This window comes from Polyodon spathula, chromosome 2 (genome assembly GCF_017654505.1).
Source record: "Polyodon spathula isolate WHYD16114869_AA chromosome 2, ASM1765450v1, whole genome shotgun sequence".
In the NCBI taxonomy this organism is placed as follows: domain Eukaryota; kingdom Metazoa; phylum Chordata; class Actinopteri; order Acipenseriformes; family Polyodontidae; genus Polyodon; species Polyodon spathula.
The window spans coordinates 93,441,064-93,458,459 of NC_054535.1; the positions used below are offsets into that span (position 1 = coordinate 93,441,064).

The following is a 17,396-nucleotide window of genomic DNA, read 5'->3' on the forward strand; positions in this document are numbered from 1 at the left end:
AATTATAGAAATTTGTAGAAAATTAATTAAAAATAAAAACTGAAATAGCTTGGTTGGATAAGTGTCTACCCCCCTTGTAATAGCAATCCTAAATTAGCTCCGGTGTAACCTTCAAAATCACACACCAAGATAAGTGGCCTCCACCTGTGTTAAATTGTAGTGATTAACATGATTTCAGGATAAATTCAACAGTTCCTGGGTTGTGCATTTCAAAGCAAAGACTCAACTATGAGCATCAAGGCGCTTTCAAACTCCAGGACAAAGTTGTTGAAAGGCACAGATCAGGAGATGGGTATAAAAAATCAAAGGCCCTGAATAACCCTTGGAGCACTGTCAAAACAATTCTTAAGAAGGGGAAGGTGTATGGCAACACCAAGACCCTGCCTAGATCAGGCCATCCCTCCAAACTGGATGACTGAGCAAGAAGGAGACTGATCAGAGAGGCTACCAAGAGTCCAATGGCAACTTTGCAAGAGCTACAGGCTCCCCAAGGAACTTGACAGAGCTTGAACAGTTTTGTAAAGAATTATGGTCAAATATTGCCAAATCTAGGTGTGAAAAGTTGGTAGAGACCTATCCTAACAGACTCACAGCTGTAGTTGCTGCCAAAGGTGCATCCACTAAGTATTAACTCAGGGGGTGGAGACTTATCCAGTTATGATCTTTCTGTTCTGTATTTTTAATAAAGAATTTTTTTCTCAATAAAAAACTTTTTTCAACTTAACAGTATGGAGTATGGTGTGTAGATAAGTGGGAAAAAATCCTCATTTAAATGCATGAAACTCTGAGGCACTGACACAACACAATGTGAAAAAAGTTCAAGGTGGTGTGTGTGTGTGTCATTATATATATATATATATATATATATATATATATATATATATATATATATATATATATATATATATATATATAAAATGTATGTTTGTGTCATATATATATATATATATATTTATTTATTTATTTTAGTGGCTTGCAAAAGTATTCAGACCCCTGACCAATTCTCTCATATTACTGAATTACAAATGGTACATTGAAATTTTGTTCTGTTTGATATTTTATTTTTAAACACTGAAACTCAGAATCAATTATTGTAAGGTGACATTGGTTTTATGTTGGGAAATATTTTTAAGAAAAAAAAAAACTGAAATATCTTACTTGCATAAGTATTCAACCCCTGTGCTGTGGAAGCTCCCAGTTTGCACCGATGAAAGAAATTGCCCAAAAGAGGACACAATTACCTTACCATTGGCCTCCACCTGTGAACCATTAAAGTTGCTGTCACATTTTCTGGATAAAAACCCCACTGTTGAAGGATTATTGGTAAGGCTGTGAATCTGAAGGAAAATGAAGACCAAAGAGCATTCTACAGAAGTTAGAGATAAAGTAATACAAATGCATAGATTAGGGAAAGGGTACTAATTAATATCCAAGTGTTTGGCTATCCCAGTGAGCACAGTTGGATAAATAATTAGGAAGTGGAAGCTGCATCACACCACCCCAGGCACTGCTATGAAAAGACTCCCTCAAAACTCCACGCTCAAACAGGAAGGAGACTTGCGAGAGAAGCCACAGAGAGGCCAACAATCACTTTGAAGGAGCTACAGAGTTCAGTGGCTGGGAGTGGACTAATGGTGCACCAGTCAACCATATCAAGAGCTTCTGCATAACACCGGCTTGTATGGGAGGGTGGCAAGAAAGAAGCCGTTACTCAAAAAGTACCATCTGAAAGAACGTCTGGAGTTTGCCAGAAAGCATGAGAGTGACCCAGCTGCAATGTGGGAAAAGGTTTTGTGGTCAGATGAGACCAAGATAGAGCTTTCTGGCCAAAACTCAAAGCGCTATGTGTGGCACAAACCTAACACTGCCCATGCCTCAAGACACACCATCCCTACAGTGAAGTATGGTGGTGGCAGCATCATTCTGTGGGAATGCTTCTCATCAGCAGGGACTGGGCATCTTGTTACAATTGAAGGAAGAATGGATGGAGGAAAATACAGGAAAATACTGCAAGAGAATCTGCTTCAGTCCGCTAAAAAACTGAAGCATGGGAGGAAATTCACCTTTCAGCAGGGAAATGATCCCAAGCACAAGTCCAATGCAACATTGGAATGGCTGAAGAACAAAAAGGTGAATGTCCTACAGTGGCCCAGTCAAAGTCCTGATCTCAATCCCATTGAGAATCTGTGGCACTATTTGAAAATTGCGGTCCACAAGCGTCGTCCAACCAACCTGAACAACCTGGAGCAAATCTGCCAAGAAGAATGGGCCAAAATCACTCTGACACTCTGTGCAAAGCTGGTACATACTTACCCAAAAAGACTTAAAGCTGTTATTGCAGCGAAAGGTGGCTTTACCAAATATTAATGTGTGGGGGTTGAATACTTATGCAAGCAAGATATTTCACTTTTTTATTTTTCTTAAAAATATTTCCCAACGTAAAACCAATGTCACCTTACAATAATTGATTTTGAGGTAAAGTGATTTAAAATAAAATATCGAACAGAACGAAATTTCAATGTACCATTTGTAATTCAGTAATATGAGAGAATTGATCAGGGGTCTGAATACTTTTGCAAGCCACTGTATATATAGTGTGTATGTATTTATATACATTGTCATTGTTTATTATACAGCTTTTTTCTTACATTAGAATTATAGTGATTCAAAATTGTTTTTTTTTGTTAAAGTTTTGATGCCACCTTTGAATGTTAACATCAATCTCTCTTTCCTACTTTCAACTGAAGAAGAGACCCTGAGGTCTTGAAAGCTTGTGATTAATTATTTAGTTAGTCCAGTAAAAGGTACCACATCTCCTCCTCTTATGGCTACCGTATCATCTATCAGTTCCTGCACTCCTGAAATATTTTAATGGACCGAAACATTAAGCCAGCTAAAGGGATTTGATGTTGTGAAGGTTTGTGGGTTAAAGGGTTTAGTTTTGTCTCCTGGCAATCTTCCCTCTGAGTCTCAAATTGGAAAAGAATTGATGAGTTGTCACTTGAGAGTCTTCTGTGTAGGCCTTTGACAAGGGTAAGTGCTGGTGTCATATAGTCTGTTTTGAAAGTTGAGGTTAATCTGTGCCAGCAGAAGAGTTATGGGCTAATAGTGGTGGTTTTATACTTGTAATCAAGAGTCAGTACAGTGACTCTGATCTAGTTACAATAAAGTAGAAAAGATTGAAACTTGTTGGGTTGGTGTACCCCTTGGTAGGTAGGAAGGAGATTTTGTAATATTTATTTTGCTCAACAGTTATATTTTGTAAACCGTACTGGTAGGAACTATATGTATAGTTTGATTCTTTGATAGTATGTGAAGGAGTATTCATTTTACCTTCAGTAAACATTCTGTGTTTTGTATTAGTATTATGGAGAAAGTTGATGATTTGGCTTGGAATTAACCTGCTAGTGCTCATAATGCAGATGACTAAAAGCAGTATCTGCAGACAGGTACTTTGTGGATTATAATGCTTCTTTGTGGATTATAACTACATCAGTATTTTCAACAGTGCATTTTAATCATGTTCTGAATTGTGTGATAGGAACATGCCTCCAGATATGTACAGCAAGAGCTTTAAGTACATTAGGCCAGACAAACAAACAATAACAAAACAGCCATGACCGAAAACAAACAAGTATCATGCTGGGTTTTAGCCAGCAAGTATAGCAATTGTTTACTCGAGTTTAATCCTCTTTCACAGACTTGCGTCTCTCCTCTGACACCCTCCGCCTAATAAGCCTGGTGTGTCTTTTTATAGTTTGTGGCTGGAGCCTTAATTAACTAATTTGATACAATAATTACTTTAAGGCTCTAGCCACATTCCCACGAGGGCACTAGGGAAGGGGTTTTAACCCAGCCCCCACAGACTACGCATTATAAGCCTGGCTTTTCGCGGGTCTCAAACAGTAAATAATAAAAGACGGACGGTGCTCGGCCGCCTGCACATAAACACAATAATAATAACAAATGAACACATACATAAATAATAAAACACATAAGGGGTGGGCACCCCATCACATATGGGTACTGCTGTATAATGGAGTATTTTGTTTTAGAGTATGGGCACTGCAGTATATTTGGGGTATGCTGTTTTAGTAGTATGCTGTCACAAAGACAGCTGGAGTGGGGGACGTCAGACCAGAAACAGGAACCAGGAAATAAACAAAGAGATGGAGTTTTGGGGAAGCTGAGCGCTTGGTTGCGCTCAGCGTTTAATGAAAGAACAGAACAGTAAATAAAAAGGCTGTAACAAAGAAAAACACAGGACACGGCACATTCGCCAAAACAAACAGACGAACAAAACGGACTATACAGACAAAACACGGTGAGCTTCTATTTTACCTACTATTGTTGTTGTTATTATTATTAGTATCTCCGTATCCAATCCCGTTCTCCACTCACCGAACACACAACCCAGAGTGAGTGAAAACATGCAGCCTTTATGCAGCTGTACCAAGACTCGACTGCTAATCAATCATTCAATTGGAGTCACGGTACAACTGCATGTGAATTTAATAAAGTGCAATTCCCCATTCTCATATATTATTACTTTTTACTTGCACATGAAGTGCTGTGCAATCCTCGTACCTAAATACAAATATACATTTTAAACACTCGTGTTACATAGACCAGTCTAGATCCTGTGTACCAATGATTATACACCAACATTAACACACAACATATAACACAAAGTACACACAGGGGCGGGCACTTTGCCATATATGGGTACTGTAATACAATGGGGTATGCAGTTTTAGTAGTAAGGATCCTGCAGCATAATGGAGTATTTTGTTTTAGTAGTATGTGTACTGAGGTATATTTTTGTCACCATAGATGGGACATGCTAGCTACTTATTAATCTAACTTGCTAGGAGTAAGCCATTGTGCTGCTGCAGATACCATGTTTTCTCTTTGACTATGTCTCTGCAAGGTCTTGTCGGAAGAGCAGCTACTCACTTTATTGCCCAAAGAGAAATGTGTAGACCAGTTACCAGGGCCCCTTTGTACTCTTTTATAAAAACCCTATTTTGTTGATTCCTGTAGACAGTCCACTCTGTAAGGGCTGATGTTGTCGAGGTGAGTTTACAGTTTCCATGAACACTGCATTTCAGTGAATGCTGCTCTTCTGCACACTGATCTCATGAGTTATACAGACGTCGTCTTTCAAGCTTTATCAAAAGGGACTGACCTGAATATTGCAATTGTGATCATTGTTTTCGCCACCATTACATGTTCCATAAGTAGAAGAGTTAATTAAAATCCTTTGCTTTGGTCAGGTCAAGTATACAAACATTTCAGCTAATGCCTTCATTAGTGTCCTGAGGGCCACCTTATGAAAAACAAATTATGCATTTTAAATATTACATTTAGCCTGCTTTTATGAGTGAATCTTTTCTTTTTATATCATGTAAAATGCCTTATTGGCCCAGAATGTTCAAGTCATGTTGGCTGTGTTGACATTCTTTATCTACATTTGTTCAATCCAGGTTTGCTGTCTATGCTTGGGAGACACAATGAGAACCCATATGCACCCCTCAATCTGTTGGCTGACTTTGCTGGAGGAGGCCTAATATGTGCAATGGGGATTGTCTTGGCCCTGTTGGAGAGGGTGAAATCTGGCCAAGGACAGGTGATTGACACAAGCATGGTGAGTGTTATTTTCTTCCAGTTTAAATCTTAAATTTAAATAGAATGTAGCAACACAGCAGAGCTACTATTAAATGTCTTTTTTCTGTAGTTTTACAAATCGTATATTCACCATGAACAATTTAACACAAATTCTCCATTCTGAAGCCTGTGTAAAGGCAATGCAATTGTTTAAATGGTATGCAGCTTTGCTCAGAACAATAATTAGCTGCTCATTCCTGCAACAAAGTTGTTTCTTGCAAGTTTTACAATTGTTACAGTTTTCTTATTAGAAAATGTGTATTTGTGGCACTATATGTGCTGAGCCCATCTAAGCCTCATGTTAACTCTCAAACCAGCAGTTTTGTGACCTAGGGCTGCAAGGCTATGATGTTTCTAGCAATATTAAACAGTTTTAAATGTACCTATAAACCCTATATAGTCATAGGTGAATAGTAAGGAATATTGATAGAAAATTATTTTTGGTGCAGTTTAAAGCCAGGCTTTTAGGCTTTATAATTCTGCCTATATCTACATTCTTGGGATAAACTGTGATGTGCAGCAGAACAGATGTACAATGTGATAAAATGCAGTAGATTCTCTGATAAATGCCTGAGCAAAAAGAGCAAAGTTGACACTCAGATGACAGGTAGAGGATGATTTGATTGGCAGAAGTATTTAGAACCACCACAGTTTAGATCATTTGGATAGACCCCATTGTCTTGTAACAAAGATTGCAAGACAATGAGTCATTCTCATAGTTGGGATTTGGAAATATGTCATTAAAATGCATTAGCATTTCATTTATCCTTGGAGTGAGACTGATAAAATTGACAACAATAAAGAACTTAAATGAGTCTCCTCCCGTTTTGCTGAGCCTCCATAAGGTTTGTCAAATACATGCATTCTGTCACGAGTCCAACTACATACAACCCTTCCTGATATAGAAAGGTTAAACTATTTTTGTTCTGGTGCCTATAAGTTTACCCAGAAGTAAATGTATATGAAATAATGTAATAAACGACGCACTGGGCATCTTAATGTAGCCTATTTATTTCCAACAACTGAGCCAGCTGTCTGAAGGATTGAACTTCACCTGCTTTCCTGCCAGCTGAGTTGCTTTCTGTTTCAGCATTGGCCTGGAGATGCCTCTCTGCCATCTGCCTCCTTGTCATCTCATTGGCGCTTACGGTCTCAGTTTGTGCTGATCTCGTAGTCCTTCAAAATGTAATCACTATTCTTTAGAATGCATAAAACAAAAGATTTTGAAACCCCAAACTTTTCTTCTACCCACATTTGCTTAGCACAGGGTTCACGTAGAGCATCCAGAACCGGGGCTTCATCGTGAGAAACAGGTCCACGCATTTGGAAGCCATGACACATGACAGAGTTAACTGTCGGAAATGCGTAGCTGTAAATTCAGTGTTATAAAATCTGCATGAAGCATGTAGCGCCTTGGAAACTGATGAAATTGTCAATAAGTGGCGTGTTAATATCTGAATTCCGTTAACAATAAATTATATGGGATGAGATTGCTTCCTGGGAAAACATTGCTAATAACTGAAAGTTGTCTTTATCAGGATTGCTGATAACTGGCTTCCACTGTATAGGCAGAACAGAGGACTGTCAAATAATTATATTATCAGGGAGTTTATAAAGATAACTTTTTTTTTTCATTAGTTCCCAACTCCTCGCCTCAGCATTTGATTGGTTAATCTGACTGCTATTTTTATGGGAAGACCCAATGCGTAACCGATATCAAATGAAAATAACTACTCAAAGTGGATTAATGACCAGGGATATGATACAAAAAATGTTGAAACAATTGCAATTATTTTTTAAAAGATATTGCAGGATTATGTGCAACTGTAGTGGAACAATAAGCTGACAAATGGTTTCTGATTAAAAAACACTTTATATAAAAAGAAAGGTATACCTCCAATACAATCATATAAGCACGAGTTACAAACTGACTTCGGACCAGGTCAGCTCGGTGCATGTTTGTATCGGAAAACGCAGATATCCGCGGAGTCAGTTCAAAAGGGATGAAAAGGCTAACAAACTTTTACAAGATTTTATTTTATTACCTTTGTAAGCAACTGGTGATTCCATTCCCATTTGTCTGACTTCTGTCCAATGATAGGGGTTTCCACTATATCATTGCATTGGGGGGGGGGCGGGGGGTGGAGGTTGAGCGGACAATAAGGAAACAACGGTCTCCACATAACGTAAAAAAACCCGGTTATTATCCGCCCAAATTGCATACACTCGAATACTTTTATTGCAGAGTTCACCCATCTTTATTATGGTGCCCTAGTCGAGGTACTTTGCGAACGTTTGATTTTGTCGTAAAGTTTTCCAACAATCAGCTTCATTTGCGACCCATCGTCTTACCCCCTCAAGTCTCGACCTTAAACCTCCCGCCACACAGTCTCAGCCATATTATCAAATTAGCCTTCTGCCTCTATATCTGCCTCCCCAAATTCCAATTCCGCAACAATGTTTCGTTGACCTCCCTTTCCTCCAAACAGACTGAAGACAGGTTACTATCCCCATCCCCACCTCCGGTTATATAGTAACTTATTATAACCCCCCCCCCCCCCCCCCCCACCTCCACTCGAGACAGGTACTGCGTAATTGCATACCACGTTGTACCTAGCAGGGTGCATCCATCTTGTCTTTCAGTTCCCCTCCCCCATCTCATACTATCTCTGTTAGTCTCTGCCTTTTGGCGTTTAGCTCAGACACCCATCTGTGACTGAGTCGTGTTAGGCTGCACATAGCTGTATATAAACTTAATATAAAAGCATATTAAAGCAACTGAATTATTAAACACACTAAAACAACGTAACTGTAAAAGTACATTGAAACACAATCTAAACACAATGAAAAACTTAGTCATCAATAATCTGTTACATGATTAATACCATATGCAGAAAGCCATTACTACACAACAAAGCAGGAAACTTGGGAAAGTAATATGTTGTGTTTAAATCCTGAGAGTCAGTTAAATAATAGTTTTAGCTTGTAGTACATCCTGAAATGTAGTATTTTTTTCATCACTTTTTAATATATGAAAAGTTTATGTCATGGGATGTTGCTGTGCCTCGGGTGCATTATGAGGCACTGTGACAGGTGGAAAAGGTGCTGCGGCGCTGTAGCGCTGTTTATTTAAACAGTAATGATAAAATAAAAGGTTTAACAAAAAAACAAAACACGCTCACCGAGCGAAATAAAAGGTTCAAACAAAAACAAGTGTCACAAGCACAATACTACAAATATGATCCTGTGGACCGGCTCCTGCCTCTTGGGATGTGGACGTTCGGCCTCCCCCCCTCTTGGGCTGTGGACGCACCGGCTCTTCCCTCTTGGGCTGTGGACGCTTGGCCTCCTCCCTCTTAGCCTCTTAGACTGTGGACACACCAAATCCTCCCTTTTGGGCGCTGGAGATGGTCGGGTCTGGTGCATCGCCCAGAAGCACTCTGCAGCATCCCCCACCAGACCCTGTAATGGGAGTCCTCCTGGACACAGGCGCCACACATAGTAGCCCCTTCCATCCTCCACTGCTCCTGTTCGGCTGCCCAGTCTGGGGGTCCAAATGGCGTTGGAACATCGGACCACCACCTCTTAGGGTGCAGCTGCTGCCACTTTTGCTGCTTTTTGCAGCTTTTTCTCCCCATCCTTTTCTTCACTCCAAAAATTAATTTTTAAATTAAATACCTGCAGTACCAGTTCTGGCCTGAGTCAGGAGGCGCTGGTGATCCCACGTGTGACAGGGTTGGCTGAGTGGTGACGTCAGGCCAGAATGCGGGAAGAAAACAGACCTCAATGCAAAAGGCGCTGCGGCACTGTTTATTTAAACAAACAGGTTTAACCCTTTGCAGGCTGCCTTTTTTTTCCCCAGGTAATCAATTTTATTTTATTTATTTAAACAAAGTTTTTTTTTTTTTTTTTTCTGTCAGGAGATCACAAGCACAAACCTTACCTGAAATCATATTAAATAACCTAAAATGTTCAAAAAGCCAAAAAGAAATGAACAAAATATGAAATGGCAGTGAAATATTCCTATGAGAAACCAATCGAAACACATTTCTATGAAGCCCGAGTTTTTTTTTATTTTTTTTTATGCAGTGCAGCATTTTGGTGTCAATGTTTTTAATTACCGTGTACCATTCCTTCAAAGTGCATGCATTACCAGAGAGCACATTAAATTGCTTTGTATAACCAAGAGTACTTACCGACCCAAAATAAATATGTTTTTTTTGTTGTTGATGTTGATGGCATGACAGATCTCTCTAGTAAAGAATCTGAAGTAGATGAGCCTGCACACCCGTCAAACAATTGTGTAAAACCAAAACCACACATGGCATTTATAACCTTATTAGTTCTAGTGCTTCAGGGTTCTGGCTACCACTGGTCATTTTACAGTTTTTAGGTAGGAGATCACTAAATTACACTTTACGAGGGCATGTCTAAAGAAAAATGAATTTGAGTGCATTGTAAAACTTTATTTTTTGTTACATTCAAACTAGGTAATTGTAGGATATATTGAAACTTTTAGTGAAACCTTTGGTGGCTATTTGCAGTGATACAAGCCATGTCAAGTCGTATGAGTCGGACCGCTCCAAGCCATGTTAGTCAGACTCTGCAAAAGGTTAAAGAGAACAGTGGTGATGTCCTGAGATATCGCTATGGTTATGAGGTCACATACCGTTGCTCACTGAAATGAACAGGACAATCCTTGCCATTATTCAGTATAATATACATTTACAATGTGTAGTTAGACAGTTTCCAAGTCACTGAATAGGCCACTAATGTTGGTATCATGTTAACATTTCAATCAATTTCCAACAAAAAATAATGAATTGATGAAGTCCTTGATGTAAGGTTTCAAGCAACCCCTCTTGATTCATTTAAACTGAAATGACACCAAAGGAATATTTTTATTTACTCATATACTCCTTTACATTTAAATAGTGAACTACATAAGTACCAATATCTGTATAGTGTATCACTTTACAGTATATATCTTACATAATTGTATTTATAATAGGGAGAAAATCTGAAGCTCTGTGGAATTGACGAAATATCTATTTTCAGTCACTGACTAATTTTACATGTTCCATGCTTTGAGTAATGGTTTTACACCCAGATAAAAACAGTATGATACCATTTAAAAAAAAAAAAAAAAAACATAACAAGGACCAAGTAGGTGATTCACAGTATCAGGTACCATTACACTACTGACCACCTGCTTTTCTTAAAAGAGGTTCATCCATATAATCAGAAGAATGGAATTGCTAGCACACTGAGAGTAAGCAACAAAAAATAAATTGCTTGCAAGTTATCAGTTGGTGGATCCTGTTATTTGCAGAGTTCGAATTTGTCAGCAGTCGACAGTTTTTTGATGTTATGTGATGCAGTTTCTTTGATCTTCTGCTGTTTCAACTTGTGTATTGTAGGTCGAAGGAGCGGCTTATGTTGGATCCTTTCTATGGAAATCCCAAAACCTTGGCCTTTGGAACAGATCGCGGGGAGAAAATATGTTAGATAGTGGTGCGCCCTTTTATGAAACATACAAGACTGCGGATGGGAAGTACATGGCAGTGGGCGCTATTGAGCCCCAGTTTTACGAGGAACTCATTAAAGGCAAGTTTGCTCATCTAACAATGTGATTGTCCGTTACCATCATTTTAATTTCTTACCCACTGCCTCAAAAATATACTGAGCATCAAAAGTAATGTATCACTTACATTTGAGCATCAAAAGAAATGTATCACTTATATTTGGATAAAATTCACTAGATGTGAACGGAAAATGACAAACTGTTTTAGAGCAGGTGCAGTGATAACAATTGACATCACGAAGATGCGCCAAAATGATCTGTTGATTTTGGGCAGTTGTTGTGACTCTTGATCTCCTGGTTCATGGCCTGTCATTGACAGAGTATGTTTGGTTATACCGTCTTGGCAGGTTTGAAATTGCTGGCTGTGAGCACCCAAGACGGTGAGCCACAGTACGCTGCCATAGTCTAGCCTCCAACATGCCGATTGCATGAAGACACTGATCTCTTGACAGATGTGGCATTTTTTATTTAAGTAATTTTCTTTATTGCTTTTATTTAAACTTGCAATTCAACAGCTGAAATCACTCCATAGCCAGTGTGCAATCAACTGTCTCACTAATTAGGTGATTAAGTGCATGTTCTTCAGTCAAAGTCACTCAAGCGTGTCATGGTCAAGGATGAGTGATCAGGTAATTAAAAAGAAACCAAAAACATTTTGTCAATGTCCATCATTTATATACCTTTTATTTTTTTTTCGAAAATAAATGTGTTATAATAGTGGTAAGTTTCTTTTGATGCTCGGTATATGTGCAATGAAGCATATCTTTTGTCAAGCGAAATTGTCATAACACCTGTAGAAGTATACAATTTAAAATCATTAAAAATTAAACTTGTCAACCTCTGGAACCTCCAAATAAAGAGGTTCATTGCCCGGAGCTCACAAAAACCTGGCGCCAGCCCTGAATGCTGTATATATTAAAGTAACAGGGAGACCACTAGTCATTTTTAAATAAAACAGGTGTTTGATACTTGTTTATTTCTGTTTTGAAATCTGGTGTTTACAAAAAATCCCCAGTGTCCAATTATGGTTCCAAAGGAATTTCAATACCTGGGTTAGCCTGTGATCTTGTAATACATGTTATGTAGTGGATTAATTACCCTTTCACAATATCATACAAGTGGATAAATAAGTGTTGGGATGTAGTAGCATACCTTTTTTTTTTTTTTTTTTTTTTTTTTTAAATATAATGAACATGATCGTGTGTGTGTTACTGTTGCCTGGCATTCAGACATTTTTACAATGAGATTTGGACATTTTAAAAACCGTTTTAAGGAAAATGTTTTTCATTAAATAACACCATGTCTCCTAGAGATTTGGTATGTGGGTGAAAGAGCTGGTTACAGAAAACATTAGAAAACACTGTTACAGCAGTCAAAACGTTTGTCATAAAATTAATTATGTTTCTTTTAGCAATTCTAAATGTAGCACTATTTAGTGTTATAAATAATAATTTTGGATGATGGCTACAGAAAACAGATGAATAATAAAATTACCATTTGTAAAAGATAATTTCACTTTATACTTTGGTAAAGTTATTATAAATAATCCAAAACAGTCTGCACTGTAAATGTTTATCAGGTTACCATTTATTTCCCATCTCTTCCCCTTCTATCGCTTTGCACTTGCTGTTTTCTTCTTTCATTTCTTTATTACTTGAGAAAACTTGATGATTATTATTTATGTTTATACTTACAAATAATGCAAAATGATTGTGCTTCACAGATTACTATTCAATTATACGATGAGTTGAAAACAGCAAAGTTAATGAGCTGCACAGAAGGGCTCATGGGCAGAATCGCAAGATGCCTACTTCCTCCAATATGAGAGTGGAAATATGCTCAATCATAATCACACATGTGTACAAGTGGATGAGCATTTTGAAGCTATACTAAATTAATCTTTGAGCTGCTAAACAAAAAAATAAATATTTATTCACAGTGGTGTGTGTGTGTGTGTGTGTGTGTGTGTGTGTGTGTGTGTATGTGTGTATATATATATATATATATATATATATATATATATATCTATATATATATATATATACTATATTTTAAAAGATCATTGACAATTTTCTAGTTTTCTTAACAGCAAAAGAAAGAAAAGAAAACGTAAAGACTCAGCATGGGTACCAGCATGGTCGACCACCTTTGAGGGTCGAAATTACCCAGCTTTAATGAAAAAATAAACAATTTGTTTTTGTATATATATATATATATATATATATATATATATATATATATATACACACACACACACACACACACAAGTACAGAAAATAATGTTACAAAATAAAAAACAAAACACTACCGAAAATAATGTTACAAAATAAAAAACACCCAACTAGCAGGTGAGGAAGGCATGAGTAGGGAGAGTGCTTAAGATAACTTGAAATATATAACTTAGATGTTTGGTTGTAGTTTTGTTAAAATGCCAGGTTTTTCAACTCTTTCAAAAAATGTAATTAATGTGGCTCTTTGAGTCAGGGCTCCTGACTAGATACCTACCCCCACCCCCTCTCTAGTACTAAACTCATGTACTCCAGATAGCTGCATTCTGTGTGGCACCTTTGACCTTTCTTTTATCTGCTTTATTAGAAAAAGAAAGATAAATGAGCACATGATTTCAGTCAGTGTAGTTTAGAGGTTAGTTTCAGTCATGCAAATCTCTGAAAGTATGTGTCTTCTTTCTGTGTCCTGGTAACCATCTTCACCTATGATTGGTTTGATCTTATTTTCATTATTATTAGTTGTAATAGTATACACTTTTATACAGCACCATAATTCTGATTGGATTGTATTGATCTTTTTATGTAAGGTAAAAGAACATCAAATTTGTGATTCAACGAAATATCCGTTTTTATGGCCAGGTGTTTCACCATGAGACGAGACTTTCTGAGAATTGAGCCAAATTATTTCTTCTCAGAGATTTTAATCCATTGTTCCAGTCATACCCTATTTTAAATTGTCATGGTTTCAGTCAGTCAAGTTTTATTTATTTATTTATTTATATTAATTTCTTTCAGCATTTACTCATGTTTACCTTTGAAATCTGCTAGAGAACAGTGCTTTCCCTTAACCCTTTAAAGGACCAAGCGTAGCAGATAGGCATTATGGGGCAAATGGAAGCTGTGGCCATACTTGGAATGTGGGAGCACTGTAGTCGTGTATTAACAATTGAAACTTGCAGACATCCGTGTGTAGCGAACACTCACTGACCCACATTTCTTCTGTGGTGAGCACAACTGGACATTCTTAATTGGGGTGAAAAACATGGGTAACATAATTGAGCACTCTAAAATGCATTAATGTAAATACCCTACCCTTTATCGCTTTGGATAAAAGCATCTGCTAAATGACTAATTAGTAGTAGTAGTAATAATATTATAATAATAATAATAATAGTTATAATAATAATAATAATAATAGTGTATAATAGGTTTATTATAAATATATGCAGTCAAATGTGTAGCAAATTATACAGGGATAGTACATACCTTTTGTTGCCTTGTAGCCTGGAATTAAAATGCATTAAAAGTTTTTTTTTTTCTTTTCATTTATCTACACATCCTACCCCACAATTTTCAAGTGAAAAAAAAAATTATAGCATGATTGGATAAGTGTCCACCCCCCTTGAAAGAGCAAGATGAAACCAGAAACCTCAGATGTCGCCTTCAAAATCACACACCAAGTTAAGTGGCCTCCGCTTGAGTTAAATTGTAGTGATTCACATGATTTAAGGATAAATTCAGCAGTTCCTTTGGGTTCCCTCTGTTAGGTAGTGCATTTCAAAGCAAAGACTCAACCATGAGCACCAAGGCGCTTTCAAAAGAACTCTGGGACAGAGTTGATGAAAGGCACAGATCAGGGAATGGGTATAAAAAATATCAAATGCCTTGAATATCCCTTGGAGCGTGGTCAAGACCCTGTCTAGATCAAGCCGTCCCTCCAAACTGGATGACCGAGCAAGAAGGAGACTGATCAGAGAGGCTACCATGAGGCCAATGGCAACTTTGCAAGAGCTACAGGCTTTTGTGGCCATGACTGGTCAAAGTGTGCATGTGACAATAATATTCCAAGCACTGCACACATCTGGCCTGTATGGTAGGGTGGCAAGAAGGAAGCCATTACTCAAGAAAGCCCACCTTGAATCCTGTTTGAAGTATGCAAAAAAAAAACATGTGGATTCTGTAGCCATGTGGCAAAAAGTTTTGTGGTCTGACGAAACTAAAATGGAACTTTTTGGCCTGAATGCAAAGCATTATGTTTGGTGGAAACCCAACACATCACCCAAAGAACACCATCCCTACTGTGAAACATGGTGGTGGCAGCATCATGTTATAGGGATGTTTCTCATCGCCAGGGACTGGGGCTCTTGTCAAGATAGAAGGAAAAATGAATGGAGCAAAGTACAGAGAAGTCCTTGAGGATAACCTGCTGCCCTCTGCAACAAAGCTGAAACTGGAACTGCACTCCTTAAAAAGAAAACTCGCAACCCAATTAATGCCACTACGATATGTTTAACTGAATTTAATTATTTATCAAATTATATTAAACAGATCATATTTAAACATTGGCATATATTAAGGATATACCACACACTTAAGGAAATAATACAGGACAAGCCACCCTTGATAACATTTAAACATGCAATACATTTAAAAAACACACTTGTTCACTCATTTAGTCCTTAACTGGTTAATGATGTAGCGCCCAGCATGTTTCCTTATAAACCCATTGTGAAACTAACCGTAGGTAAAGTACTGTTCCGTATAGAAAACCATTTTAGGATTGAATGTAGGGTGTACTATAGATCCTTAATTGTTATTATGGGTAGCATGTACTTGATGTCAGGCTCTATGGAGGCCATCCTATGTGTGTTATCAACATGCTTGCTAATGAATTGTGTTATTATTTTAGGTCTTGATTTGGATGCTTCTCAATTGCCACTGCAGATGAGCTTTTCTGACTGGCCCGAGCTGAAGAGAATTTTTACAGAAACCTTTGCCAGCAAGACTCAGGCAGAGTGGTCAAAGATCTTTGATGGAACGGATGCCTGTGTGACGCCTGTCTTGTCGCTGGATAAAGTCAGCTCTCACCCACACAACAGGGAGCGAGGATCTTTCATTGTCGATGCCCAGGGGGAGATTAGCCCTAGACCAGCCCCCCTGCTTTCTCGGACACCAGCTACTCCCTGTCTCAGTGGGGGCCCTTTAATTGGAGAGCATACTGATTTGGTACTGGCAGAATACGGATACAGCAAAGATGAGATCGCCAAACTGCAGTCCTCTGGAATCATAGAATGTAACAAAACAAAGTCACGCTTGTAAGATGTAGGAGGAATGTTCACCTTTTGTTGCCTTATAGCCTGGAATTAAAATGCATTAAAATTGTTTTGTTATTTTTCATTTATCTACACATCCTACATCCTAGTGCAAAAAATATTCTAGAAATTTGTAGAATATTAATTAAAAATAAAAACTGAAATAGCTTGGTTGGATAAGTGTCCACCCCCCTTGTAATAGCAATCCTAAATTAGCTCAGGTATAACCAGTCACCTTCAAAATCACACACCAAGATAAGTGGCCTCCACCTGTGTTAAATTATAGTGATTCACATGATTTCAGGATAAATTTAGCAGTTCCTATAGGTTCCCTCTGCTGGGTAGTGCATCTCAAAGCAAAGTCTCAACCATGAGAACAAAGCCAGTTTAAGTTGAGGAAACTTTAAATAATATTATTCATTTGCAAGTTCTACAAATTAATTGCATTCAGACCTGCCCAATGCACTGCAACTATGGAATCTCACTAATGCTTTTAAGTATATAAATGATGTCCTGTAACCCTTAAATTGTTCGTTCTGCCAACAGAACATTAATGCACCATTATTGATTTGAATATATTTCAATATCACTTGCTCATGCAACCAGGTAATATAAAAATTGTAAAGTTGGGCTCAAGCATAAGATATGGAATTTGCCAATTTAAACTTAGATGTTAGAAATGTTTTGCATAGATGCTGTATATTTACCTCAGTCTGTGGATTAATTGTTCAGTCTGCAACACAATTTCTAAGAAGCGTCTCATAATTTAATAAACAATCTGATTTATTTGTAATTTTTGTTATAATGTAACCTTGCAATAAATAA

General features: G+C 37.7%; 1 protein-coding gene across 2 annotated transcripts in view; it reads left to right on the plus strand.

The window, feature by feature from the left end:
* The window catches only part of amacr (alpha-methylacyl-CoA racemase), a 29,262-nt gene extending 12,633 nt beyond the window's left edge, over positions 1 to 16,629 (plus strand). For both annotated transcript variants that reach the window (XM_041234873.1, XM_041234866.1), the window contains exons 4-6: positions 5,487 to 5,647; positions 11,088 to 11,274; positions 16,169 to 16,629. In XM_041234873.1, coding sequence (XP_041090807.1) covers positions 5,487 to 5,647; positions 11,088 to 11,274; positions 16,169 to 16,578 — 758 coding nt within the window. In that variant the 3' untranslated portion in view covers positions 16,579 to 16,629. The remainder of the gene's footprint in view (positions 1 to 5,486; positions 5,648 to 11,087; positions 11,275 to 16,168) is intronic.
* The last annotated feature ends 767 nt before the right edge of the window (positions 16,630 to 17,396 follow it).